Genomic DNA, 26,531 nt, shown 5'->3' with positions numbered 1-26,531 from the left:
CTAATCATCACTGGCCTCTTGCACAATCTCTATTGCCCATGGTTCCTCAAAGGGCAGCTTGGCCTGTGGGGAGAGGCAGGAGCCTGGGTCAGAAAGGCAACAGATCCAGCCCTCCCCTCCACCCGCAGTCCAGAGGGGCGATCACCTGGGCTTCGGTGGGGCTCTGTCTATGCAGCGTCCGCCTGCGGTGCCACTGGCGCAGGGAGGCCCGGGCCTCAGAGCTGAGCCCCTGGGGCGCGCGGCCCGTGTCGGGCTGATAGTGGGCAATGTGGTACAGGGCCCCAAACCACGTGGTCAGGTAGTACCCGGCTAGGGGCAAGAAGGGGAGGTCAGCGCAGCCCCCTCAGGTTCCCTGGCCGCCTGCAGGCTCCCTGCAGGTTGCCCGCCTTCCCTCCCGCTGCAGGCGGGCGGCCTAGGGCGCCCCCTCTTGGGTCCCGGCGTTCTGGGGCTGGGGCGTCACCCTCTCCCCGTAGCTCGTCCGGATCCAAGAGCTCCATGAGAAACTCCACGTCGAGCTGAGTCTCCCCAATGTTCGGACTCCAGATTAGTTCCTCTGTTAGCGCTGGCAGGAAGGCGTCGGCCCCCAGGGGCTCTAGGGGAGCCGGAGGACAGGCTCTGGGGTGGACGGGGCGTGCAGGCACCTTCCATCCGATCCCCAGGACCGCAAGTGCTGGCTGCCCTTCCACTTTGCCGGGCATGCAAACGCCCCTTACTAGATTCCCGCGGCCCGCGTAGACGCCTCCTGCTAGAGCATGCCATCTTCCCCTCGACGGGTGCACGGGAGCCTCCTACCTGGCTCCCGTAACCCTCAAGCCACTCCACATTCTGGTAGACTCAAGACTCCTCCTTTACCTTGGTTTTCGTCCCGAGCCAGGCCCTCGTAGACGTCACTGCACACCGCCAGCAGGAGCGACACCTTGCGGCGTGGGGCGCAGGCTGAGTGGAGGCGCGCCAGGCGCGCGTGGATGCGGCTTCGCAGGGCGGGGACGGGGCCCCGCCTCTCATGCCCCGCCCCCTGAGCTCCCGGAGGCCCCGCCTCCGCCCGCAGGGCTATCTGTCGCCGCCGCAGTTGCCGCAGAGCTGGGGCGCGGAGCGTGCGGAGTCGAGTCCACAGGGCCGGCTTCAGAGGCGCCAGCACCGCCCGGCACAGGGCCGCCTCCACCGCGGGGCCTGCAGGGGTTGAGATGGGTGAAGGAAGGATCGCCAGGCTGACCCACGCCTACCCTCTCTCTCCAGCGACCCACCCTCGCCAACCGCAACACCTTCCTAGCCTGTGGCCACCCACTTGTGTAGACTTAGGTGTGAGCACGTGTGGCAGAAGGAGCCTGGGTGTGAACGAGCGCGTAGGAGAGAGAGTATGGCTGTCACACGTGTGTGAGATGGAGCAGTGGTGAACAGAATAGGTATTACTACATGTAGGAAAGGGGGTGTGAGTAGAAAAGGAAACAGGTGTGCACACAGATGGAGAGAAGGAAGTTGGGCGTGAACACCTATGTAGGGCCAAGAGATGGCAAACGTGAACCTGTGCGGGTTGGGAGAGTGGCCCTAAGTTCCCTCTCAGCCCTCCTCATTACCTAGATCCTCGTCCTTCTGGGGGGCCCCGGGAGCCCTGCTCTCAAAGACAGCCCTGACATCGGGGTCCTTTGCTAAGTGATCTTGGAGGTCAGCAAGGAGGTGCCGCATATCCTGAAGCAGCTCTGTGGCCGGGTCCCCAGGCCTGTGGGGACCTTCAGCCTCTGAGGTGAGGCGCACCCGAAAGCCCCGGAACTGCCTGGCCACGTAGCTGCTCCGGGCCCTGGCTAGAGCCCGGATGTGACGCGTGAGCGCATCCTCAGCTCCCTCTTCTTCATCTTTGTAGTCATCCTCCTTCTTCTCTTCCACCAGGCTGGCCAGAGCTGGCCTAGGATGGTGTACTTCTGGGCTGAGTGGGCCTTCCACCCAGGAGACCTGGTGAGGGGCTGGGTTCCTGGGGGCTGATGGGGAGAGAGGGTTGAGTTCCACAAAACAGTGGCGGCAGCTCCTTCATCCCTCAGGGGCCCGGGGCCCTGCTCATCTAACCTGGACCATGTCTCTCTGCAGTCTCTGGAGTTGTCTCTGGGGGCGTCTGCTCCATCTCCCACTCTCTGTGGGTCTCCAGGTAGAGCTTGTTCACCACAAAGAACACCCTCCCTGAGGTGTTGAGTTGGATGCTGCCAATCTGCAGGGGATCTGGGGGCCAGCAGAAGTGAGGTGTCCCAGGTGTCCAAGGGGCCAGCCTTGGAGACTTAGTGTCCAGCTTCGTTACTGGAAGAACTGAGGCTTGGTCCCTGGCACCTCCTCATTCAGACCCAGGAGTCGAGCACACCCCCCCCCCCACCTTTCTCAAACCCCAGCCTTATCTTCCCTCGAACCCTGTAGTTTGGTCCCTCAAGTACCATCCTCCTGGGCTAAGGAGGTGGAAAGGTGGCCTCTTCCTCCATTAGAGAATCATGCCTCACCTGTGTTTTGGTCTCCAGGCCCTAGAGTGGGAGGGGGCAAGAGCAGTGTTCTGGGCAAAACATCCCTGAGAAAAAATGAGGAGTCACAGTATGGGTGAGGTATCATAGGGAAGGATCCCCCTTAGCCCTTTTGAAAGGTGACCTGTACCTGCTGGCTGATAGGAAGGCCAGGAGATGGGGCAGGTCTGACATGCAGAGGTTAGAGGACTCCAGAGACACACCTGCGGGGGAGAGGGCAAGGAGGAACAAGTTAGAAAACTTGAGGGGTAGCAGCCTTCTTTTCCCTGGGACTCTCTCTTCCCCAGTCCTGCAGGTCCCCCAAGAACCTTCAGAACAAGGAAATTTCTACCCTTGCAGTCCCTATCTTTTCCTGTGACTTTAGGCTTGCATTCCACTTATGCCACCAAATAGGATTCATTCATTAGACAAATATTTATTGAGCACCTATTCATTTTCAGGCACTGGGGATACAGTTGTCAAAAGGCAGATACATTCTCTGTCTTCCTGTAGTTTACCTTTTAGCGGAGGGAGACAAAAATGAATGAGTAAACAAATAAAGATAAGTGTATAATGTATTGAGTGCTATGAATGAAATGGAGTGATTGAAAGTGACCAGGGCTCTCATTAGCTGTGGTGGTCAAGGAAGATTACGTTTCTACAGAGGCCTAAATGATGGAGACTAAACTAACTATTCAAGGAAGGGCATTCATGCAGGAAAAACAAATACAAAGGCCCTGAAGTTGGGACACATTTAGCATGCTCAAGAAACAGAGAAAACAGTGTGTCTAGAGTAGAAAGAATGAAGGGCTGTAGATGGAGAGGTGGGCAGGAGCTAATCATTCATCACCTTATAGGCCATGATGGGCTGTAAGGAGTTTAATGTTTATCTAAAGGTGTTGCATGTCCTTTGCAGGGTTTAGGGCAGGAATGTATAACATCTGATCGATGTTTGAAAATATCACTCTGGCTGCCGTGTTCAGAATGGAAGAAAAGGGTGGGAGCAGGAAGACCAGAGAGGAGGCTACTGAAATTGTCTGGGCAAGAGGTGATGGTGGCTAGGATTAGGGTGATGGAGGTAGAGAGCATTGGGGAGATTCAGGAGATATTTTAGAATTAAAACTGACCAATCTTGGTGATAAATTTGCTGTGGACTGCAAACTCGGGGGTATAGGCTCCTCACCTCCAGGAAGCTTCAGGATCTGGTAGGTGTTGATTTCCCCTGGTGAAGGTCCTGTCCTCAACACAAGGACCTGTCTGGGATCATGTCCTATGACCAGGAAACTCTGGGGGAATGGAGGCAAAGTTCAGCTTGAAGAGGATTTGTGCCTGCCTAGCATCCATTGCCCTTATTTTGGGTTCCACACCTCAAATTTCCTTCAGAAAACTCTCTACTCCACTCTCTACTCTAGGTCCTGTGGGTGACTAACTCTCCATCAAGCCCTAGGGGTGGGTCCATGACCTGACCTAGCCAATAGGATTGACAGTGTTCTCTGACCACTGTGATTGGTTCAGAGATGGGCACGTGCACCAAGCTCAGCCAATGGAAATCTTCCACAGGATTTTTGCTGGATCTCTTTGGAAAGAGGCCTCTTTTTACACTGAGGTTACTAAGCTGGCGAGATGTGGCCCTGAGCTGGGGCCAGCCATCTCTCTAACTACAAAGAGAAAGCCTCCCTGAGGAGGAAACTGTGGTATACCTGTTAGTTGCTTTATCCAGATCTATTCCCTATTCCTTGCAGAACTCCAGCTTTATTCAGGGCATTAATAGGCCCAGCCATAGAAGATGGATAATGATCGATGTAGGCAGTGGTTCTCACCTCTGTATAACTCCCAGGTGAGCTTTTAAAAATGTTGCTACCTGGGCCTTATCCGTATATTCTGAATCAATTGTGAAGGCTTTTGTTTTTCCTAGTAAAAGAAAACAATGCAACTGGTGCCTCCTTTCTTCCTTCCTCCTGCCTGGAATGCACACGTGTGCTTGAGTCTGGGGCAGCCACTGGATGACCATGAGGGAAGTCCAGGAGAATTGCAGAGAAGATGGCCTTGATGTCACCCGAGGAGCAGAACTGGAGCCTGCAGCTACCTTTCTGGTTATGTTAGAAAGATAAATCCCTATTTATCTAAGCTATTATAGAACAAGTGTTTACTTGCATCCCCAAATATTTAGAATTCCCTGCAGTTTAAAGCAAAGCCAAGGGAATTCCCTGGCGGTCCAGTGGTTAGGATTCTGCGCTTTCACTGCTGAGGGCCCAGGTTCAACGCCTGGCCAGGGAACTAAGACCCTACAAGCCTTGTGGCAAAACAAAAACAAACCAAAAAAAGGGAAAAACAGAAAAACAAAAAACAAAGCCAAGAAGTGGAATGAAGAGAAATGTATACATTGTCTGATGTTCAGGATCCAGACATTCCTGAAATTACTTTTACTTCTGGGCTTTTCAGTCATTTGAATCAATAAGCAGCCTTTCAGTTTGCCTGGTCTGTGTTGTGGTTGTCACTAGCAACCAGCAGGGTCCGAACTGATTCAGAGTGTCATGGGGAGGGTCGGGGAGGGTCAGAGAGGGTCCCCGGCTGTGAGCACTTACCCCTGGTGGCCACAGCTCCAGAAGGGCTTTTGCATCCTGGGCATCCAGCTCTGGGATCTGCCACACACCCCATGTCCTCTGAAGGCGAAGGAGTGGCTCTGGGGTCCCAAGGACTCTTAAGGGGGTCTCACCTGCTCCATTCGCCTGTGATGGGATTAGTCTGGGACATGCAGGGACCAGGAGACCAGGGGACAGAGGAAGGCAGTTGGACACTGAGAGGGGGTCAAAGGTACAGGAAGGGGAAGCCCAGGGGCAAAGGGTCAGAGATAGGGTTCTGGGTCCTGTGGCAGGTGGGAACTGGATGGAATGGGCTTCTGAATCCAGGGGCAGGAGTTGGAGACAGCCCCAGCAGCCCTCACCTCTCCCCATCGGTGGAGCCTGCTGAGGCCTTGTCCTCTGGCTGTGCCATCATCCTCAGGATGCAGAAGGCCAGTGAGCCATGGTCTGGCCTCTGGCAGGGAGGAAGATAAGTCTATTTACAACCCACATGGCAGAGACCTTGACCAATCAGAATGGACTTGAGACCCGTTGCTGTGCCAGGTATTAGTTCTTTATTTGCTGGATGGTGGGGCGATCTGGGGATCCCAGGAGTCTTGAGTCTTGACGTAGTGGGGGAGGAAGATGACTCAAACTGATAACTATTTACAAAGCGGTAGGGTAATATTTCAGATTATAACATCCAGTGCAGCCTTATGAATGTGGACCAGCTAACTAACAACCTTGTCAAAATACAGTGCCCGGAAAAGGGCTCTGCCCACAGCAGGCACTCCGTAACTGTGATGAATGTTATACCACATTTCCTCTCCCTCCCTTCCCAGACCACAGAGGAGCCCTCAAATATTTTCTCCCAACGTTTTATTATGAGAGATTTAAAACATTCAGAAAAGCTGAAATAATTTTACAGGGAACATCCACATACCTGCTACCTAGATTTTACTATTATTCTTTTTGCTTTATCACACATCTGTCCCTCTATCCATCGGACCCCAACCCTTCTAACCAGGTAGAGAGTTCTACAGTGGGTTATCAGTTAAGGTGGGCATTCTAAAATATTTTCCCTGCAGCAGTCCCAGGAGAAGGAGTCCTAGGTCCATCCACGCATCCATCCATCCATCCGTGCACCCATACATCCAACAAATATTTATTGAGTACAGGCCCAGAGTAGGGTAAAAGGGTGCCTGAGGAAAAGGGTGATGGGCAGAATAGGCCCCTGCTCCCAGGGGCTTCCATTCTTCTTGGGGTGGGTATAGGGGATGGAAAATAAACAGCTGAACAAATCAATCAGCCCACTGACCAGAAGCCCAGGGTATTAGGAAGTGGGGGACAGAGAGCAGGTGCCCTGGCCAGGGGAGAGCGGTCAGGAGGGGTGGGGGGAGGGAGACAGATGCTTGCCTGGGTGGTGCTGGGCAGGATGGGACAGCGGCAGCTGCCTGAGACCTCAGGGAGGCAGTGGGTCAGTGGGGGGGTGATGATGCCAGCTGCTCAGTCCCTGGGGACCCCTACCTGTTCTCCGAGGGGAGGCCTGGAGTAGCAGGAAGTGAAAGTGTTCCTCGCAGAGAGAGGAAGCTGAGTGGGCAGGGGGAAGAGGCGGGGCTGGGGGTATTTGAAATCGACCCTCCTCCCTCTTTCCGGGGGCTCAGGCCTTAGGTGACTGGGCTCTGGAGGAAGGGACCCTGGCAGTCTGGGAGTCCAGGGGTAAGAACCATGAGGCTCCCACGGCCCCAGGAGTCCCCTCTCGGCACCCTTCGGCACCCTTCACTCTTTCTCATAAGAGCCTGTGGATGTTCTTGTTTCCTTAGGGGCCCAAGGTCTAGTCCCTTCCTCCGGCAGCTTCCCTGTGGGCCCACAGGAAAGAACAGCGAGGCCAGACAGCTGATGGTTAGTTGTTTTTTGTTTTTAATTTGTCTCTAATAAGCGACACCATCTGCCCACCCCCGTCTGGGAAGCGGGTCCCGAGTGAGGGGGCCTAGCACCCACTTTGGGAGTTGTAGGCAGAGACTTGGGAGGCCTTGAGGCTTGGATCCCCCCACTGGGTGTGAGTTATGTTTGGAGGGCGCACCTCCCCACCCAGGGTAGGTTAGACTTCGTCTACTTGGCTTCAAGCCCCTGGGAACAGTAGAGAGCATGGGGGCCCTGGGGCTCTCGTCCTGGGACAGTTAGCAGTTTGGAGGTACCCCTGGCCCCCTGAGCAGTTAAGAGATTAGGGGAGGCTGATCCTTGGCCCTAAGGGTGATTAGGGGCTGCTGGCTGTTAGAGACCGGCTGCCCAAGTCTCAGCCCCTAAGAATGTTAGAGATTCGCCGGGGTCAGGGGTGCTGGGACCCCAGTCTTGGGAGGGAGTAGTTAGTAGATTGAGGAAATGTTCTGAGCTCCCCAGAAAAGAGCTGTAAGTTAGAGGGGGCCAGGCCTGGTTGGGGCTCAGCTGTCCCAAAGCTGGGCGTCCTGCCTGGGAGATGCGGCTGTCACTGGGGTTTCTCTCCCTCCGTGGTCCTGGCCTCCTCCTTGGCAGGAGGTGGAGACTTCCTGGAGGAAGCTGAAGTGGTGGGGTTGGGAGTCCCTGACCCCGACTGGGCATCTATGCTGGCATGCTCCTTCCGGACAAGGTCCTCCAGTTCCTTCTGCAGGGGACAAAGTTCACAGAGGTCAGAGGTCATCGTGCATCATAAGGTCAGAGGACCTGTGGGACGGGGGTCCAGGGACCGGGCTCAGGGTGGGCGGGGGTGGCCCAGGCTCCTCACCTTCCATCCGAGGAGGTCGGCAAGGGCCAGGCAGCCCTGGTCGCAGTCACCCAGCCAGGCCACGTCCCTGTGGGCGGGTGAGAGTCAGAGCGCCCAGGCTTGTCCCAGGGCCCTGCCGGCTCTGCCCCGCCCTGTGCCTCCGTGCCCTCCCTCCCACCTTGGCCCTGTCCCTTGAAGGCTCCACTGCCCCCGCACTGCCGCGGGAGGGCCTCACCTGTAGGCCTTCTTGGAGTCGAAGTCCATGCCTCCTCCGAGGCCCATCATCATCCCAAGGAAAGGGTCCATCTGTGGGGAAGGGGGCGGAGTCGGGGGGAGCTAAGAGCACAGACCCTGGAGCCAGGTGGCTTGGGTCGGAATCCCAGCTCTGTGACTTTGCTCAAGTGGCCTGGCCTCTCTGAACGTCAGTTTCTTTCTCTGTAGAGTGGGGGTGATCATCAAACCCACTCCTAGGGTTGTACTGTCAGCGGGTTAATACAGAGGAAATGCTTAGCACGGTATCTGGCACACCGTACGTTTTTTGCCTGTTGGAGAAACATCTGTCCCCAGGAGGGAGCCCCTGCCTGGGAGTGAAGCTACCTCAGGAAAAGAGAGATGAGAGAGGGAGCGGGTAACTCCTGACAGAACTGCTGCAGGCCCAGGGGCCAGCTAGCCCTGACGCTTCAGTCACGGGAAGCACGACATTCTCGTTTTGGCTTAAGTCGCTTTGAGCTGGGGTTCTGTCACTCGTTCAAAAGGGTGAATGAGGGACTTCCCTGGTGGAGCAGAGGTTAAGAATCTGCCTGCCAATGCAGGGGACACGGGTTCGAGCCCTGGTCCGGGAAGATCCCACATGCCATGGAGCAACTAAGCCCGTGTGCCACAACTACTGAGCCTGTGCTCTAGAGCCAGCGAGCCACAACTACTGGGCCCGTGTGCCACAACTACTGAGCCCGTGTGCCACAACTACTGAAGCCCGTGTGCTCTAGAGCCCGTGCTCCGCAACAAGAGAAGCCACTGCAATGAGAAGCCCGTGCACCGCAACAAAGAGTAGCCCCCGCTCGCCACAACTAAAGAAAGCCCATGCACAGCAACAAAGACCCAACGCAGGCAAAAATAAATAATAAATAAATTAAAAAAAAAAAAAGGGGGTGAATGACACAGAGGCCTGTGGAATCCTGGAGTCAGGGCAGCCTGGAACCTGAACACTGTGGATTCCAGAATCCTTAGGTCTGAGCTGAGGGGTCCAAAGTATCGGGATTCTCCAGAGACCTGTCCCCTGGTTCCTAAGGAGGCTGGGGGGAGGCAATGTGGGGCCCCTGTGTGGGGGTGGCAGGGTGTGACTAAAAGGACTCACCTGGCCAGTCTTCTCCTTGTTGATGAGCAGGCGCGGGGTGGAGAGGGGTGCCCTGGTGGAGGGCGAGCTGAGTGGTGAGGGCCTGTCCCGGCTCCCCCAGTCCCCAGCAGCCCCCCATAGCCCCGACCCCCAACCTACTTGCTGATAAGGGATGCGAAGGGCTGCACCTGCAGGGAGGTGCCCATGATGATGAGGAGGTCCACCTTCAGGAAGTCCTGTGAAGGGGGAGCGGCCAGTGAGGCTGGGCTGTGGTCCCCAGCCCCCGCTGCAAGCCCACCCGCAGCTACCTGGGGAAGCCACCTTCCCCAGGGCAGGACCCAGGCTGCCCCTGTGTGGACCGAGATGGGGGGTGCAGCGGGTATACTTACTGACTGCAGGCAGGAGAAGAAACGTGCTGGGAGGTTCTCGCCAAAGAACACGATATCTGAGGTGGAGATAGATGGACAGACAGACACAGGGAGAGATAGAGACAGTGAAAAAGCAGGGGGGCAGAGACAGGGAGGGAGAGAGAGGACAGGCAGGAGCAGAAGGTGGACCACAGGGCTGGGACGGGAGTGTGGAGCGCTGGGGACAGACTAGGGGCTATGGTACCCACTCTCCCTGGGGCAGACTCTGGGCACTGGTCAGGGAGAGAGGGTGACTGGGGTGGATGGACGGATAGGGAGCGTGGCCTTCTTGGGAAGGGGTTAGTGGCTGAGGGGGTCCCAGCCTGAGTCTACCTCGGTTGGTCCCCGGCCCCAAGGCTCACCAGGCTTCACCACACTCCGACATTTCTCACACTTGGGAGTCACCTCGGAGAAGATCTTCTCTGAGCGTGGGGAACGGGGAGGGAGAAGAGGAGGTAAGGGGCTTTGGGCTGGGGCTGCAGCCTGCCTGCCCACCCCATCCTTCCTTCACTGTCAGCACAAACACACCTCAGTCACCGGGTGGGCCTCCTGGGGTGTTTGCCCTGCTCAGGAGGGACCTCCCTTCTTAGACAGCTGTCCCTCCCCCGCCCCCAACATTCCTGGGGTGGCTCCCAGCACCAGCCTATAGCTATTAAATGAACAAACAAACAAATGAGCAGACACTCGCCCCTAAAAGGGGCAGCTGGGTTCCACCAACCCCCGACCTGGGGAATCTGGACTTGGGAGTGAAGCTCGTCCAGTGGGTCTTTGAGGGCAGCCCTACTTCACCGTGGGTCAGAGAGGCCCGGTAGGCGCCAGGCCTAGTGGCAGAGAGGGAAGAATTATGCAGGTGATGCTGGGACGGGGACAAAACCTTAGGTGCAGCTGCTTCCCACTCTTGGGCTCTGTGACAGATACACCCCTGCCCCCACGCACACCCCATGCTTATGACAGTCCTCCTCCTCATCGCCTATTGATTAAGGAAGCTTGAAAGCATTCTGTCACTTGCAACCCACAGAACCCTGGCTTGTTCATCCAACTATTCACTCATTCCTTCAACAGATATTTACAGAGCCCTGCTTTAAGGTCTGTCATTTACTTGAAAATATTTTTGCATTGACAGCACATGACATTTTGCGAGTGATGCTCGCGCTACTGCTCTAAGAGACACATAATGGGGTAATGTTAATTGTACGTCACCCCCAGCTGCGTGCACTTGGGCTATTCAGGAATCCTCACCCCAGGGGCGGGCAGCTGGCATGTTGTCAGAAGGGCCACACTCCAGGGGCCCTACTATGAGCGCTGCAGCTGTCCTTATCACACAGGGACACCAGAGGCTTTGTGAAATCAGCATAAAGAACGTCAGAAATGGGTTTCCATGGATGAAGTAAGTGGCTTCTTAATTAGCACAATGGACGTCAGAAATCAGCCCTCACCGGCATTCAAGAAATGTGGATTGGCTGGATTTTTTTTTCTCCTCCTTCTCTTTTTGGACACTCTGCCCAGGCAAGAACAGGGATGATGACTTTAGCGAGCCCTGGAGTTTGCATCCTTAAGGACAGCCCCCAGTCTTCACTCCTAACCAGGGCTGTGCCCAGCTTCACACGCCACGGCCTCTGCTCGCCTGAATCCAGCTAATGGGCCGGTTGAATCCTGTGCCTCTGGGGCAGTGCTGTCCGGTATGCTGGTTAGAGCCACATGTGGCTTTTAAATTTTAATTAATACAAATTAAAGAAAGCTAAGAATTCAGTTCCTTGGTCACATTAGCCACATTTTAAGAGCTCAACAGCCCCACGTGGCAAGTGGCTGCCGTGTTGGACAGTGCAGGCATGGAACATTCCCCTCACCCCAGAAAGTTCTCTCAGATACTTCTGCTCTTCTTAGACTGTAGCTGCGCTTGCCTGGATGAGCCCCTCATGCAAGACGGGGGTCAGAGCGCCCAAAGGACAAAGAGCTAGGCTTTCGTGACCTCACAGAACAGGTTGTATGACCACGTGGGGGCCTGTCTGCTAACGCACGTCTCTGTGTCTGGAGTCTGCATCCATCATAACCTGGCTGTGAGGTGGTGTCGGGAGAAATGAACCCCCACTGCCACCTCCAATCTTTGGGGGCTGCCATTATCTGCTAAAAAGAGCTGCAGAGCTGTGCAGGACAGAGCTGGCGTTTGCGCGTGGAGACCCTGTCCCTGGCGCTGGGGAGCAGACAGGGGACGGGAGGCCTGCCCTCGGGGATAATAACCTCTAGCCCCTCACCTTTCATCCAGCTTAGCGTGTACTCCTGCCGGCAGACGGGGCTGATGCAGTGAGACGTGTAGAAGGTGCCGTGGGCCTCCACCAGGTCCTCGGCCTCCAGCCCCGCCACTCGCTCCAGGGTGTCTATGTTCTGGAGGGAGAGATGGAGGAGAGAGGGTCAGGAGCGAACCACACCCCACAAGGGGCAGAAGGCATAGCCAGGAGTTGCGGCTGAGAAAAGCAAGTGGGACAGGGGAGAAGGGAGGGAGGGAGAAGCAAGGGGCAGGGTGTGTCTAAAACTCTTCTGTTCCTCCTGATGGTGCCTCTGAAAAGGTAAGTCATGGACACTTAAAGGCAGGGGCCCAAACTCAAATCTCTATGAGCCCAGACCCACTGCCACCAACCAGCCCTGGCAAATTTGGGCCACTTTGCTTCCGTTTTGCTGCAAATGTGTTTTGTTAGAACCAGACACTCTAGTGGCACCTGCCAGAAATTTGGCGAAATAAACGTACAACTCTCCAGTGTCTCCACTGTAAACGCAGCCCCCTCAGATATGGCATCCTTGTGCAGTACCCAACCTGCACAGCTGTCTGTGGCAGCCCTGGCCAGGCATTAACATAAATCAATGAATCAGGAGGGTTTTTTGGGTTTTCATCACACTGTTTTCCTACTTAACCTTACTATGGTCTGCTGCATTGATAGTATATTAACTTGTAGTCTTTTCGGACAGAGATACTTTCCTTATTCAACAGGCAAGAATATTCTTCTCTTGCGCATAGACACTTGCGCTTTCTCCAGCCCCGCCCACGAGGAATGCTGCCGAGGCAGGTGCTGCTGGAGGACACTGGCAGGCGTTACAGAGATGGCCGGGCATATGCAGCCCACAGCTGTACCGACGAGGTTTCCTGGAGGCTCCGTGAACAACTGAGAGGGTTCCCTTGCAAGGGCAGACAGCTCCAACTGCCCTCTCTGCTCCCAGCCAGCCATCAGTTTATCCCCAACACACGCAGACAAGAGTCACTGTTCCCAGACTCTCTGTGGCTTTCCCTCTCCCCACTTTGATAGAAATGCTAGTTTTGCCTTTGTTTCTTGACTTAGTCTACCAACTCCCTGACACGTAAGTAAGCAGTGTGCGTGCATATAACTAAATGGCACGTCAAAGGTCTACCTACATGCCTCTGTGTTACCCTTTGATGTCACATTTTTTTTTTTTTTTTTTTGCCATGCTGTGCGGCTTGCGGGACCTTAGTTCCCTGGCCAGGGATCGAACCCATGCTCTCAGCAGTGAAAGCACAGAGTCCTAACCACTGGACCACCAGGGAATTCCCTTGATGCCACTTTTGATGGAGAAACCACAAACAAACAAAAATGAATGTGGTCAACCCGTATGTACTGGTATGAAGGGATCTCTCCAAGATGTTAGAAGGCCCAAAGCACAAAGGCAGTGTGTACAGGATGTGAAAAAATCAATATATGAATTTGTGTATTTGCTTGCCTAAGTATGGAATATCTTCAAAGGAGACCCAAGAAGTAGGCAGCAGCCGTGGCCCCCGGCAGGGAAGCTGGGGCTGGGGAATATGGCCCAAGAGGTTCGCTATACAGGCCAAGCAGCAATGAATGCATGGCAACACACAGCAACTGACGTCTGGCCTCAGCATCAGGCAGGAAAGAGGTCATGGTGAGGAGGCGGGCCCTGGGCAAGGTGGGCAGCGGCCACTCAGCTCCAGCCAACCACTCTCCCCCACAGAAAGCCACCCAGGGTACAGCCAGCTCTCCCCGATTTTCAAGAGGAGCCTGATGTCTGGGTTTTCATCTGCAATCTCTTGAATTTTAAACCTTGGCCCACTTCTGGTTTCAAGACATCACGTCTCTGACATGCTTTTAAAAAGCATGAAGCTGGGACTTCCCTGGTGGCACTGTGGTTAAGAATCTGCCTGCCAATGCAGGGGACATGGGTTCGAGCCCTAGTCTGGGAAGATCCCATATGCCACAGAGCAACTAAGCCCGTGTGCCACAACTACTGGGCCTGCGCTCTAGAGCCTGCGAGCCACAACTACTGAGCCCGCGTGCCACAATTACTGAAGCCCGTGCGCCTAGAGCCCGTGCTCCGCAACAAGAAAAGACACCGCAACGAGAAGCCCGCGCACCGCAACGAAGAGTAGTCCCCGCTCGCCGCAACTAGAGAAAGCCCACCTGCAGCAACGAAGACCAACGCAGCCCAAAATAAAATAAATAAATAAAAATTTTTAAAAAAGCATGATGCTGCTATGTGGGTGCAGATATGGAAGGATCCTCCAGATAGGGCTTAAATGAAAGAAAGCCAAGTACAAACCCTATGTATGATGTAAATGCCATAGATATAGATTTAAAAGAGCGATAAGCTGGTTTGCTGAGGAGATCACAGTGACTTGAACGAAGGCGACAACTGTTCTCATGTTTGAATGGATACTTGTGTCTTGAGATAAAAATAGCATCGCGCGTGGCTTTGAAAGTGCTACATCGTCACAATTCAGAAGGACGTGAAGACAACGTGTTCCAGAAAACTGGGTCAGTGACTCAAAAAGTGGCTGAGGTTAAAGAAGAGGCTGATGAGTTTAAAAAAAAAAAAGGTTTCATGAAACGTGAGACTGGAAAATTTTTTTCCACCTTTGTCTATGTTACGTAATGTGCCATTCTGAATACGTATGCGTGCTTAAATCCACAGATGAAGAATTGCAACTGGGGGGAAATGCCACCACATTTCACGCTGACCTCACAACGCATTGGTGTTGGCTTTCGTCTAAAAATAGCCTACAGCTGGTGTGCTTTTGTGGTTGGGGCAGGGGGTTCTGCCTCAGACAGAGCTGGGAAGCGAGCCCTCTGAGCAGCCCCCATGAGCCACCTGGTCCTGGGCCTGGGCTTCTCGTGCTGGGACCCCTGTGATCTCATCCTGTCTGGGGGGTTTAAACATCGTCTATCTGCCGCTCTCCAGCTCGAGTCCAGACTCCTGTGTCCAGCTGTCTGCCCATGTCCCCAGGTGGCTGTCTAATGGGCATCTCAACCCCGACATGCCTTCAGCCAAGCTCCTCCTCTGCCCCCCGGCCCCTGCACATCCCACCATCTCAATAAAAGGCAGCAGGTGCTCAGGCTGAGAGGGAGCCAGTCATCCCTGACTCCTTTCCTTCTCTCACGAATCGTTTCACATTCAACCCATTGGCAAGTCCTGCCAGCTCCACCTTCAAACCGGGTTCATAAGCCGCCCACTTCTCCCCTTCGGCGGCCCCCTCCCTGGCCCAGCCTCCATCCTCTTCTGCCTGGAACATCATTGCAGCCTCCTCCCTGGTCTTGGTACTCGCCCCCCACTGCTCCCACAGTCTGCCCCCCTCATGCAGCCAGAGGGACCCTGTGAACACCTGGGTCAGGTCACGTCCCTGCCCTGCTCAGAGCCCTCCTGTGATTCCATCTCACTCAGGGAAAAGGACAAAGCCCTCCCTGTGGCCCCCAAGCCCCCACACGGTCCACCCCTGTCACCTCCCTGACCTCGTCTCCTCCATCTTCTCCTACTACTGTCCTCCCTGCTCACTCAGATCCAGCTTCTTCTTCTTTTCTCTTTTTTGTTTATTTGGCTGTGCCGGGTCTTAGCTGTGGCATGTGGGATCTAGTTCCCTGACCAGGGATCGAACCTGGGCCCCCTGCATTGGGAGCATGGAGTCTTAACCACTGGACTGCCAGGGAAGTCCAGATCCAGCTTCTTGAACACGCCAAATGCAGCCTCCCCTCAGGACCTCTGGACTGGCTGTTCGCTTTGCCTGGAATGCGCTCTCCCCCGACATATGATCCCATGGCTCCCTCCCTCCCCTCTTACAGGTCTCTGTTTAAATGTCCTGCTTCTCATGAGGGCTTCCCTGACATCCTGTTCACTACGGCACCCCTGACCCCACACACACAGAGCTTGAGTCCCCTTTCCTGCTCAGCTGCATGCCACAGACCTCTCAGCATCAGCACAGATACGCAACTCCCCCATCTCGTCCGTTGTCTCTCCCCACACTACAGTGTCAGTTCCAGGAGGGCAGGGATGTCTGCTCCCTCCGTTCACTGCCTGCAGGGCCTGGCACTGGGTTGGCACTCAGTAAACATTGGGACAGAAGCTTACAAACAGGTTTGCCAGCAGGGCTATGGTGAGGATTTCATGAAGGCACTTGGCTTCAGGTGAGCTGTTCGTATCAAGTCTGAGTCACATCTCATGGAAAAAACTGACTCTCTGGGAAGAAAGGTCAGGTTTATCCTGAGCTGGGGCTCCTGCTGGAAGGAGGAGGCCATCCCCTCCCCCGCCAGCCCTGGGTGGGAGCACGTACCCCACTTGAGAATTCCGGACCTACAAAGATTTCATCCTCCCCCTGGTGGCAACTTCTGAGGCTGCAGGCTCCCAACTGCCAGGCGCAAGAAGAAAATAATAGAACACCTATTTCTATCCATGTGTTCTCTCTCTGTTTTATAATTTTGGGTTCTGAGGTATGAATTAGAGCAGGCATGGTATCAGGGCTATAGTACATCATGTAATTTGAATACGTATTTATGAAACAAAGGTAGAGGTGCAAACATTTTTCACTATTAGGGGTGCGAGACCCTAAAAGGCTCACCAACTCGGAAGCCAACAATGTGAGCTGTCCTTCCCTGAGGACACCCCGGCGAGGCCCTCAGCCTGACATGTATGAGCCACGGCCCCACGGTACGCACAAGGCCTTTGTGCAAATTACAAAAGGGTGTCCCAGGACTTCCCTGGTGGTGCAGTGGTTAAGACTCCACGCTCCCAATGCAGGGGGCCGGGGTTCAATCCCTGGTTGGGGAACTAGATCCCACATGCATGCCACAACTAAGGATCCCGCCTGCTGCAACTAAGGAGCTGGTGTGCCGTAACTAATAAGCCAGCGAGCCGCAACTAAGGAGCCCGCCTGCCACAACTAAGACCCAGCACAGCCAAATAAATAAATATATTTTTAAAAGGTGCCCCCCCCCCCAAAAAATAGTGCTCTTTCCTTGAGTTTACAGCTACCAGCCGGAAAACTGTCAGGTGTAGTGATCATATTAGATCAACTCAGTTTGGAGTCATTTGCTGGAAAGCCCTGCCAAATACGAAATCTATGGTGCCAATAGTGTCTGCTCAGAGAAGTACTCCTGGGATGGCCCTGAGGGAGGTCACTGACACATCACCACAGGCCTGAGAGGGCGAAGCTGTTCTGGCCTCTGTTTTATAGAAAGGGAAACTGAGGCTGAGAGAGGGGGATGTTCGTCACTGCAGGTCACGTGACAGAGAAGCCGCGGCCTGAGCTCTCGGGCCCCTCCAGCCCGCGCTCTTCCTCCCAGCATGCCCGCGGTCCCGCCTACCTGCGTGTAGCAGCGCAGCAGCAGTCCTTTCTCCTTCAGCAGGCGGATGAAGTAGTGGCAGACGGTGGGCTGGAGGGGAGCAATCATGACAATGCCGATGAAGACGGAAGACACTGACCGCGCACCGCCGTGTGCCGGGAACCGTTCTAGGCACCGTGCCTCTTTTCCCTCACGGAATCGTCACACCGACCTCGCGAGGTGAGCACCTTTGTTATCCCCATTACACAGGTGAGGGAACTGAGGCACAGAGAGGGTGACTGTCTTGTCAAAGTCACCCAGGTTGTGGAGTTGGGGTTTGCACAGAGAGGACTGGCTCTGGAGTCTGGGCTCTTGCATGTATCATTAACTCATTTAAGCCTCACGACAACCCTTCTCATGGACTATTATCAGCTTCATTTTACATAAGGGAAAACTGAGGCTCAAGGACACAAGAGCAGGAAATGATGGACCAGGACTTGGACCCAGGCAGTCTGGGCCCGGAGCCCATGTGTATATATATATATATACATATATATATATATATATATATATGTGTATATATATATATATATATATTTTTTTTTTTTTTTTTGGATGGTGCCACACGGCTTGCAGGATCTCAGTTCCCCAACCAGGGACTGAACCCGGGCCACAGCAGTGAAGGCCCGGAATCCTAACCACTAGGCCAGGGAACTTCCCCAGAGTCCACGTGTTTAATGGCTATAATATTTGTCTGAAGGGCCCTGGAGGGGGCTTTCCCACGCCTGCTGGCCCCCAACCTTCCCTGTCACCGCCTCCACAAAAGAGCGCTCACCTTGAACTGCCCAGGATAGAGCTCCTTGGCGAGGGCAAAGAAGGGCTCTGGGTGTTTCTGTGGGAGAGAGAGCCGGAGGGCAGGTGGGCACCCAGATGGCCCTGGTGAGATGAGAGCTGGAGAGAGGCGGCCACGCCTCCACCCCCCACCCCCATTACAGACGTTCCTCCCTGCAGGACACGTACCTTGAAGTAGCCAATCTCAAAGATGGCCTCCGGGTAGGGAAGGTGGTATTTCTCCAGGTTGGCGTAGAGGCCCGTGTTTGGCGAGCGGAAGTCAGGGATGCCCGCCGCTGGGGAAGGAGTGGCAGCGGGCATTCAATCGATGAGGGACCTTGGCCCCTTCTCTACCACACTGACCCTCCCAGGCAAGGGCCCCCATACGGCTCCTCCCCAGCTCTTGGAAGGGGCGCCCCCAACCAGGGAGTTCTCTTGGGGGAGGGGGGCACTTACAAGTGGAGATTCCAGCTCCCACCAAACAGATAACCCTGCGACCTGGAGGAGAAGAGTTTATGCAGCGTGGGTTTTTTGTTTTTGTTTTTTTTCAGTTTACGTTTGTTTACTGTTGTAACATTTTGTTTTGAACATCAAACACTGCTCCAAAATGTGACCATTTATCTTAAGACAGTCGTCTTTGCCATAAACTAAGTACTGAGCTGGTGTTCACAATGAACTTCTGACAGCTTAAAAAATTATTAGTGGGTCTGCTGTCTAATAATCAAATATATCATCACAGACTGAATGTAATGATTACATTAAAAGACCAAAGTTTCCCCTTCCCTTTCTTACCCTTAAATAATACCACCCATCACAGTCCCTGAAGCCGTTTACTCTGTGCCTGGCCCTGGGGCAAGCATTTCAGATCCCTGAATGGCTCTCCCAACCATCTCAAGGAGGGAGGTGTTAACATCCCACTTTATAGATGAGGAAACTGAGGCTCAGATAGGGGAAGGGGTCACACAGGTGACTGATGGAAGAGCCAGCGTGGGGTCAGAGAATCCACTGTTTGAAATTACACCAACGCGGACTTCCCTGGTGGCGCAGTGGTTAAGAATCCACCTGCAATGCAGGGCACACGGGTTCGAGCCCTGGTCTGGGAAGATCCCACGTGTCGCGGAGCAACTAAGCCTGTGGGCTACAACTACTGAGCCTGCGCTCTAGAGCCCGTGAGCCACAACTACTGAAGCCCGCGCACCTAGAGCCTGTGCTCCGCAACAAGAGAGGCCACCGCAACGTTCTCACGCGCACTGCAACAAACTGCAAGTAGAGAAAGCCCACGCGTAGCAACGAAGACCCAACGTAGCCAAAATAAATAAATAAATTTATATTAAAAGAAATGAAATCATAGCAATGTAGTAAGATTCAAGAAAAGGCCACTTGGAGAGAAATTTCTCCTCGCTAGATCTAGACAAAAATGCATGAGATCTTAGTGAGAGGGGTGGGGTGGGGGGGTTCCCCCGGAAGAGCTGCAGGTTACTGTGGAAAAAAATCTCTGGCCACCCCTCATCTTTTGGACATAATCTTGGATGGCCATCTATTTCTAGCATATGATACACATTCCTTCATCCTATGCCTTCCCTCCATGATCAAATGCACATCAGCCACCGGAAGTCTGGTAATTTTCAGGTGAAGACCAAAGACTGGCCACTCTCAGCCCACGCCCAGTGAGCAGCAGGGTGGATAAGGGCTTCCGATCCTAGTTCTCCTGCATACCAGCGGGGGCGTCTTAGTTCAGATCACCACTCCGGGCTTTAGCTTCCTGCTCTGTAAAATGGGCATAATCACAGTACTGACCTCGCAGGGCTGTTGAGAGAATGAATTCATCCCTGTGAAGCTTAGATCAGTGCCCAGCACTGATGATTCTTCAAGTCACTCGCGCTCAACTTCTTTAGCCCCATGATTCGCACACCCATAAGCGCTTTGCTCCCCCACTGTCACCAGCTTTCAGAAAAGAAGATGGGGAGGCGTGGTAGGGGTGGCATCATTCCACAAGCACGTGGGGCTGTGCAGAAATAGCCCAGCTGCCTCTTCCGTGGCTGGCTGGCTGGCAGCCCTGCCACGCAGCACCCTTGGCATCTGCCCATCAGCTGATGGACAGACACGGGTGTGAGGTGCCTGTGAACCGGGTGCCTCTGGGGTGTTCTATGCAAAGGAGGACAGCAAGGGTGACAAAGGCTGAGGCCTGCTACAGCCACAGCCCTTGGCTTCGTCTCGGGATGCCGTTGGACTAGGCCCAGTGGACCCACCAGGGGCCATGTGGAAGGGAGCGTGTGCCCTGGATTCCGGCGGCCTGGCATCGAGCCCTGATCCTGCCTCTTGCCGGAAGTGTGAGCCTGTACCGAGTCACGGTCTCTCTGCGCCTCAGTTTCCTGCTCTGTCCAGATCACTCCTCACAGGTACCATGTGAAGATCAGAGGAGGGGACACCTGTCAAGTGCTTATCCCAGCGCCTGGCAAACAGCGAGAGCTCAGTTCATTGTTATTATTATTTTTATATTTTTAAGATTTTTTTTGGTGTGGACCGTTTTTTTTGTTTGTTTGTTTGTTTTGCGGTACGCGGGCCTCTCACTGTTGTGGCCTCTCCCGTTGCGGGGCACAGGCTCCGGACGCGCAGGCTCAGCGGCCATGGCTCACGGGCCCAGCCGTTCCGCGGCATGTGGGATCCTCCCGGACCGGGGCACGAACCCGCGTCCCCTGCGTCGGCAGGCGGACTCTCAACCACTGTTCCACCAGGGCAGCCCCTTTGCCGACCATTTTTAAAGTCTTTATTGAATTTTGATTACAATATTGCTTCTGTTTTATGTTTTGGTTCTTTGGCCGTGAGGCATGTGGGATCTCAGCTCCCCAGCCAGGGATCGAACCCATACATACCCCCTGCGTTGGAAGGCGAAGTCTTAACCAACGGGCCGCCATGCAAGTCCCCATTGTTGTTATTTATTATTATCCCCTCATAGGCGCCCTCATGAATCAATTATCCTAAGACCCATGCGCAGGAGGACAGAAGGAATGAAAGCTTTGATGCCACTGCCTTCGTTCTCTTGGGGGCCCACCCAAGCCAAGAGATGGCTGCAGACAGCTGTCTGGCCTGCCCTAGGAGAGGGAGGTTCAGGACGGCCGGCCTGGCTGCCCTCGGAGAGACGGCAGCAGCTGGACGACAGGGAAACTGGAGAAGACGTCCTCAACAAAAGGCTGTTCAGGACCCTCAAAGAGTGGATTGTTCTAGTCGAGGACTGCCGAGGGCTCGGTTTCTCAGACTCTGGTGACCTCAACTCGTGGCAAGAAATATAAATTACATGGTGACCCCATAAAGAGGCACCTCTACACCACACCTGAAACAAGCCTCCTGTAATAATCGTCACAGGGAACACTTACGCAGCTCTTGCTCTGTTCCAGGCCCGGTTCCAGGCATTTACATCTATGAATTTATGTAACCCCCTCATAACCCTATAAGGTAATTACTATTATTAGCATCTTCATTCTGTCAAACAGGCCTGGCCAATCAGAGACACGGTGATTGGTTCAGGGGTAAGAATGTGACCCAACCTGGGCCAATTGCAGCCGATCTCTGCTCTTTTGCCTGAACTACTGGGAGAAAGATGCTCCTTCAGTGGGAGCCACTAGGCTGGTGGAACTTGTATTTGCCACTGCCAGGAGCAACCCTGACCCCAACACAGAGAAGAGCTGCACCAGAGAGGGTTCAGATTTTTGACAACAGCATGGAAGCCGCTGAATCCAGCCATGATTAAAGCGGGATTTTTGTTACAGGATCAACACACTCCCTTTTTGGCATAAGCCAGTTTGAGTTGAGGTTCTTGTGACTTGCAGATGAAAGTTGTGAATTAAGTCACTTGGGGCCAGGAGAGGGGAAGGGGCCCAGTGCAGGGAGAGGACTCACAGCGCTCACTCTGCATGTAGCGGGTCACCCCTTCCAGGGTTAATTCATCCAGCAGACGCTCCTTCTGGGTGCCCAGGCCCAGTGTCTGGGAGAAGAAATTCCGCAGGAAGTCCACTGGCCAAAAAGAAGAGAGACAGCAGCCGGGTGGGTGTCCAGTCAGGGTGCCCGGAGGCCCCGAGTGCCCCTGCCCAGCCCTGGGGCCCCGCCGCCTTCCCGCGACTAAGAGCTCAATGCCTGGCCCAGTCAGGGGCCTCCAGGCACTGGCACTGCATCTGTTATTACATACTTTGAATGTCATCCCTGGCGGAGGTGAGCACCCAGATCCCTGCCCTAAACTGCCCCCCAGAACCGTGCTCTCAAGGAAGATACTCACTCTCTCCTTCTCCGCCAGCCGCTCCTCCCTCAGTGTCTGAATCTGAGTCCTGGAAGGGGTGGGGGTGGGGTGATCAGGCCCCAGAAGTGGGGTGAGGGAGGGAGGGAAGTGGGGGTGACACCGGGTTTGGGGAAAAGGCTCTGGCTGGGAGCTGGGCCCGAGGAAGTGAGGGGTGGAGGGGACAGCGCTGGGGGCCAGTGTGTGGGCTCTGGGACAGGCTGCCTGTGTTGGAAAACCCAGCTCTGCTACTTGCAAGGAGCACAGTCTCCGGTGGGTGACTTGGCTTTTCTGAGTCTCCGAGCTCCTCCTCTTCGAAATGGAGCTCAGAGGACACTCACCTCAGAGTGCTACTGTGAGATGAAGTGAGTTCACCTCTGGGAGGTGCTCAGAACAGCCCTGGGGCGGGTGTGTGGTGGTGATTGCTCAGGAAGCACTGGCTATGTTCTCATCACCTCCCGGTGTCCACGGCCTCGCCTTACAACCCCTCTAGTCCCCTGCCCCGGCCAGCAGCCCTGCAGCCCTCCTCACCTTCGTCACTCCCGTGAATAACGTCTCGGTCCTCACCTTGCGGCCATCAGCCCTCCTACCTGAAGCCCCCCACCCCACCTTTCCAACCCTTCCATCTCCTTTATCGACTCCTCCCCTCAGCCAGACTTCCAAATTGAGGGTCTGGGACTCTGTCCTGGGCCCTCCCTACTTTCTCTGTTCACCTTCCCTGGTTGGCCTCATCCACGCCACTGGTCTGTCCTCCAGATCCAGGGTTCCCGCAGCCTCCTGGTATGCCTCCTTCTGAGTGACCCCTGGTCCCTCACTCCCACTGTGTCCCAAACTGGCCTCAGCATCTCCCCCAAACCTGCTCCTCCTCCTGGGCCCCATCTCAGTGTGGCTTCCGGTCCCCGGTCTGCCAGACGCCTCCTGCCTCCCTCCCCTGCCCTCCTGCCATAGCACGTGGGCTCCACGTGGCCCAGCCTGTCCTCCCCGCGGTCCTGCCCCGACCTCCTCCCTAGGCTCCCAGCCTCAGTCTTCACCTCTGATCTACTCTGCTGCCCTGTGTGTGGCGGCCTGCCTGGGTCGGCCCGCTCCCCTCCACTTCAAAGGCCCTTCTCTGTGGCTTCTTCAGTCTAATCATCTGATCACGAACATCTATGGAGTCTACCATGATGTCAGTTCCAAGAAGGCTGGGAGTTTTCGTCATCACCGCTGGATGCCCAGCACCAAGAACAGGGTCTGGCACCTGGCGGGAGTTCCAGAACTATCCACCACAGAACAAACGGACACCGGCTGCGCTGTGTGCTAGACCAGGCCTGGGCCCTGTAATGGACCTCATGCAAGGGTAGGAATGCAATTCTGGGGAATTCCCTGGCAGTCCAGTGGTTAGGACTACGCGATCTTACTGCCAAGGACCTGCATTCAATCCCTGGTTGGGGAACTAAGATCCCGCAAGCCGAGTGGTACAGCCAAAAAAAAAAAAAAAAAAAGATCTAACCAATTCACTCTCCTGTTTAAAACCCCTCCAAAAACCCCTCTCCATCACTCACAACTCTGGTTCCAAGCCTTTTTGAATAGAAACCTCCCTTGCAAACATAGTGAAAACTTTTCATTACTTTCGGACTATGTAAGCGGCACAAAAACTTTGACCATTAGACAATGTATAACTTGAGGGCACTTGCTTTATGAGTCCCTCACCCACAACCCCAGTCCCATTCCCCCACTTCAAGCTAACCACTATTATTGACAGCACAATGGTAATTACTCCAGATTTTGTCTCTGCGGGTAAAACTCATTATTTCCCCAGAAATGGGTCATACCAAGTACGACGCTGCAACTTGCATCTTCCGCCAAACAATATATCGTAGACCCACCAGCTACATAGTGTTGCAGTGTAAAGATGCCCCATAGTTCATTTAACCCATCAACTGAGAGCCACTTGGGCTGTTTCCAGTTTTTCTGTATGAGACAATGCTGCAATTTACATCCTCGAATCTCTCTCTTTGGGACTGAGGATCGCTTTTTCACATTAAACCTTTTTCCCTGACAGTGGTCGTGCTTTGGGAGCCAGGCGAGGGAGAAGCCCGGCCTGACAGGAAGCTCTTTTCCCCTCGGTGTGGCTCTGCTGTGCCTCTGTGGGGTGCTCTCATCACAGCTTCTGCACTGGCCTACATCTGAACTGCGATCTCGCGTCTGTGGGTGGGCTGGCATGATTTCAGGTTGCAGACAGTGAGGCTCTGTGGAAGGATTTCAGGGCCCTGCTGAGAACGTGGGAGCAACAGGGCCTAAGGGGGAGCTGGAGGTGCTGGTGGGGCCTCTGTGAGCCTGCTTCCAGCGAAGTGTCTGGGTCGCAATGTGCTGGGTGCCATGGGTCGCAAACCCGTCCCTGCCCTTCTAGCCAAGGGACCGTGGACAAGTTACTGAACAGCTCTGTTTCCAATTCCTCATCTATAAAATGGCTACAGTAGACCTTGCCCCCCAACAGGGATGCTGGGAAGATGAAATGAGATGAGGCACATCAAACACTAAGCAGAGTACCCGGCTGGAGTAAGTACTCAATAAATGCTAACCATGAATAGAATTAGCTGACCTCCCCAGCCACCTGATTACTGAACACATCACATTCTTTCATGCCCCTCAGTGTTTGCAAAAGCTGTACCCTCTGTCTGGGACACCATTTCTCACCTTGCCTGAGAAAATTCTAAATCACTCTACACTAACTACCATGTGCTGTATCTCAATCTGACTCCTAGAACAGCCTGTGGATTCCTCCAGGGAAGGGACTGGCAGGAATCTGTGTGACCCCACAAAGTTTACTCTGGGCTCCCAGAGTGCCCTGAGCTCCTTTCATTATCACCCCATAGGGTCATTGTCTAGTCACTTGTCCCGTGAGATCTGTGAGTTCAGGGACCAAAGCTCTTCCATGCCCAGTGCAAATGAGTTTCAGAAGGGATGGGGGGCGCGGTGGGGAGGGCAAGGAGAAAGGAAAGTTTGGAAGGGCAGGCCTGGGGTTGAGGCTGCACATCCTTCTCTGACAGTCCCCGGAATCCACCATTCTCCGGGAGGATGAACCAGGAGGTGGGGTGAGGGACTGGGGCAGTGAGCTGAGGGCCCTGGGGTATCTGTCTCCCCTCTGCCACCTCCCCCCGTGTGGGGTGTTGGAAGTCCATCTCTCTCCTTCCCTCCACCCTTCCCCCCATCTCACCTGAGCCTCCTGCACCTTCCCTGCCTGGGTCTCCACAGGGTCAGAGGCTGGGGGAGGAGGGGGAGCAGACGTGGTTATGGTGAAGGGAGTGGTTAAGGGAGAATGAAGGGTTTCAAAGCAGCGGGGGGCAGAGGGGGTCAAGAAGACCCACCAATCTAGTTATACTGGGGTGGAAGTGTAAAAATGGAGTAGATGGAGGGAGGGAATGGGGAAAAGCAGATCTTATCAGAGTGGGGAGTGCTGGGAGGACAGGTGGTTAGTGAGGGACAAAGAGGCTGGGACGGGAAGGTTTAGGAGAGAGAAAAGAAAGTAAAGCATACAGGGTATGGAGGAAGACTTAGGAGGGACGCAGTAGTGTGTGAGTGTGTACGGGGAGGATTAGGTTTACAAGCAGAGGGAAGCGTAGAAAGCAAGAGAGAAGATAAGAAGAGATACTCCGCCTGGAAGAGGTGTTGGGTGGTGGGGGGCAGGGAGGGTGGGATGGTAGGTTTAGGAGAGGAAGGAAGAGATAGGAGGGGACACCAGGGGTCCCCTAGCATCCTACAGTTCCCACTAACAACCAGGTACCCTTAGCAACCTGGTCCGCGGCATTCTAAGTCCCTAGCAACGAGGGTCCTTAGCAACTAAGGTGAGAGAAAGACGCGATCATTAGTAACCTGGGGGACGTGGCAAACGGACCCTTAAAACCTCGCGACCCAGAAACCCACCAATCTAGCAATATGGATCATTTTGCAACGGCCCCTGAATCCCATTCCCCCCCCATGCAGCCCCCCATCTCCTGCCCCACCACGCCCGCCCTCGGGCCCCGGGGCCTGCAGCCCTCAGCCAGGCCCCGGCGCGGCCCGACCCTCCCACCAGGGCCCCCGACTCACGATCCGGCTCAGCCATGGGCGCGGGGCGGGGGCCCTCGGGACTGTCACCGACTGCTCTGCCCCGTGACGGCACCGGAAACAGGAGGGGTCCGAGACACGGCAAAGAACTACAACTCCCAGGAGCCATCGCGGCCGCCAACAACTCCCGGAGCTAGCCCCTCTGCGGTGAGGAAGACACGAGAGGGCTGGACTACGAATCCCAGAGTGCCCCGCTCCCGCAACCATGTTGGTAAAGGGCGCGCGGAAAGAGTGGGAAAGGGTAGAGAGTCGCAGTCCATCTGAATACTCTGATTGGTC

General features: G+C 54.7%; 2 protein-coding genes across 3 annotated transcripts; both read right to left on the bottom strand.

The window, feature by feature from the left end:
- RINL (Ras and Rab interactor like) lies at positions 1 to 5,471 on the bottom strand. The gene is made up of 11 exons (XM_065898235.1): positions 5,419 to 5,471; positions 5,060 to 5,219; positions 3,658 to 3,760; positions 2,626 to 2,698; positions 2,478 to 2,542; positions 2,059 to 2,208; positions 1,575 to 1,973; positions 853 to 1,170; positions 461 to 592; positions 146 to 309; positions 1 to 63 (listed from the first exon to the last, which is right to left on the bottom strand). The coding sequence occupies exons 1-11, from the start codon at positions 5,469 to 5,471 to the stop codon at positions 1 to 3; spliced, it is 1,680 nt and encodes a 559-aa protein (XP_065754307.1).
- Positions 5,472 to 6,934: 1,463 nt separating this feature from the next.
- SIRT2 (sirtuin 2) lies at positions 6,935 to 26,323 on the bottom strand. Of its 2 annotated transcripts, XM_065898236.1 has the most exons (16): positions 26,235 to 26,323; positions 25,363 to 25,409; positions 22,170 to 22,218; positions 21,797 to 21,910; positions 18,356 to 18,397; positions 18,089 to 18,195; positions 17,904 to 17,960; positions 17,111 to 17,179; positions 11,768 to 11,897; positions 9,878 to 9,937; positions 9,498 to 9,553; positions 9,268 to 9,344; positions 9,130 to 9,181; positions 8,011 to 8,081; positions 7,797 to 7,863; positions 6,935 to 7,676 (listed from the first exon to the last, which is right to left on the bottom strand). In XM_065898236.1, exons 1-16 carry the CDS (start codon positions 26,248 to 26,250, stop codon positions 7,521 to 7,523), a joined length of 1,170 nt encoding a protein of 389 aa, XP_065754308.1. In that variant the 5' UTR covers positions 26,251 to 26,323; the 3' UTR covers positions 6,935 to 7,520. The 2 variants fall into 2 exon arrangements, with proteins under 2 accessions (XP_065754308.1, XP_065754309.1); XM_065898237.1 differs by lacking the exon at positions 25,363 to 25,409 and having other exon boundaries at positions 7,417 to 7,676; positions 26,235 to 26,286.
- Between the last annotated feature and the right edge of the window lie 208 nt (positions 26,324 to 26,531).

Source organism: Phocoena phocoena, chromosome 20 (assembly GCF_963924675.1).
Source record: "Phocoena phocoena chromosome 20, mPhoPho1.1, whole genome shotgun sequence".
In the NCBI taxonomy this organism is placed as follows: domain Eukaryota; kingdom Metazoa; phylum Chordata; class Mammalia; order Artiodactyla; family Phocoenidae; genus Phocoena; species Phocoena phocoena.
The sequence above is the reverse complement of the archived record's forward strand: the minus strand, read 5'-3'. Positions and strand labels throughout refer to the sequence as shown.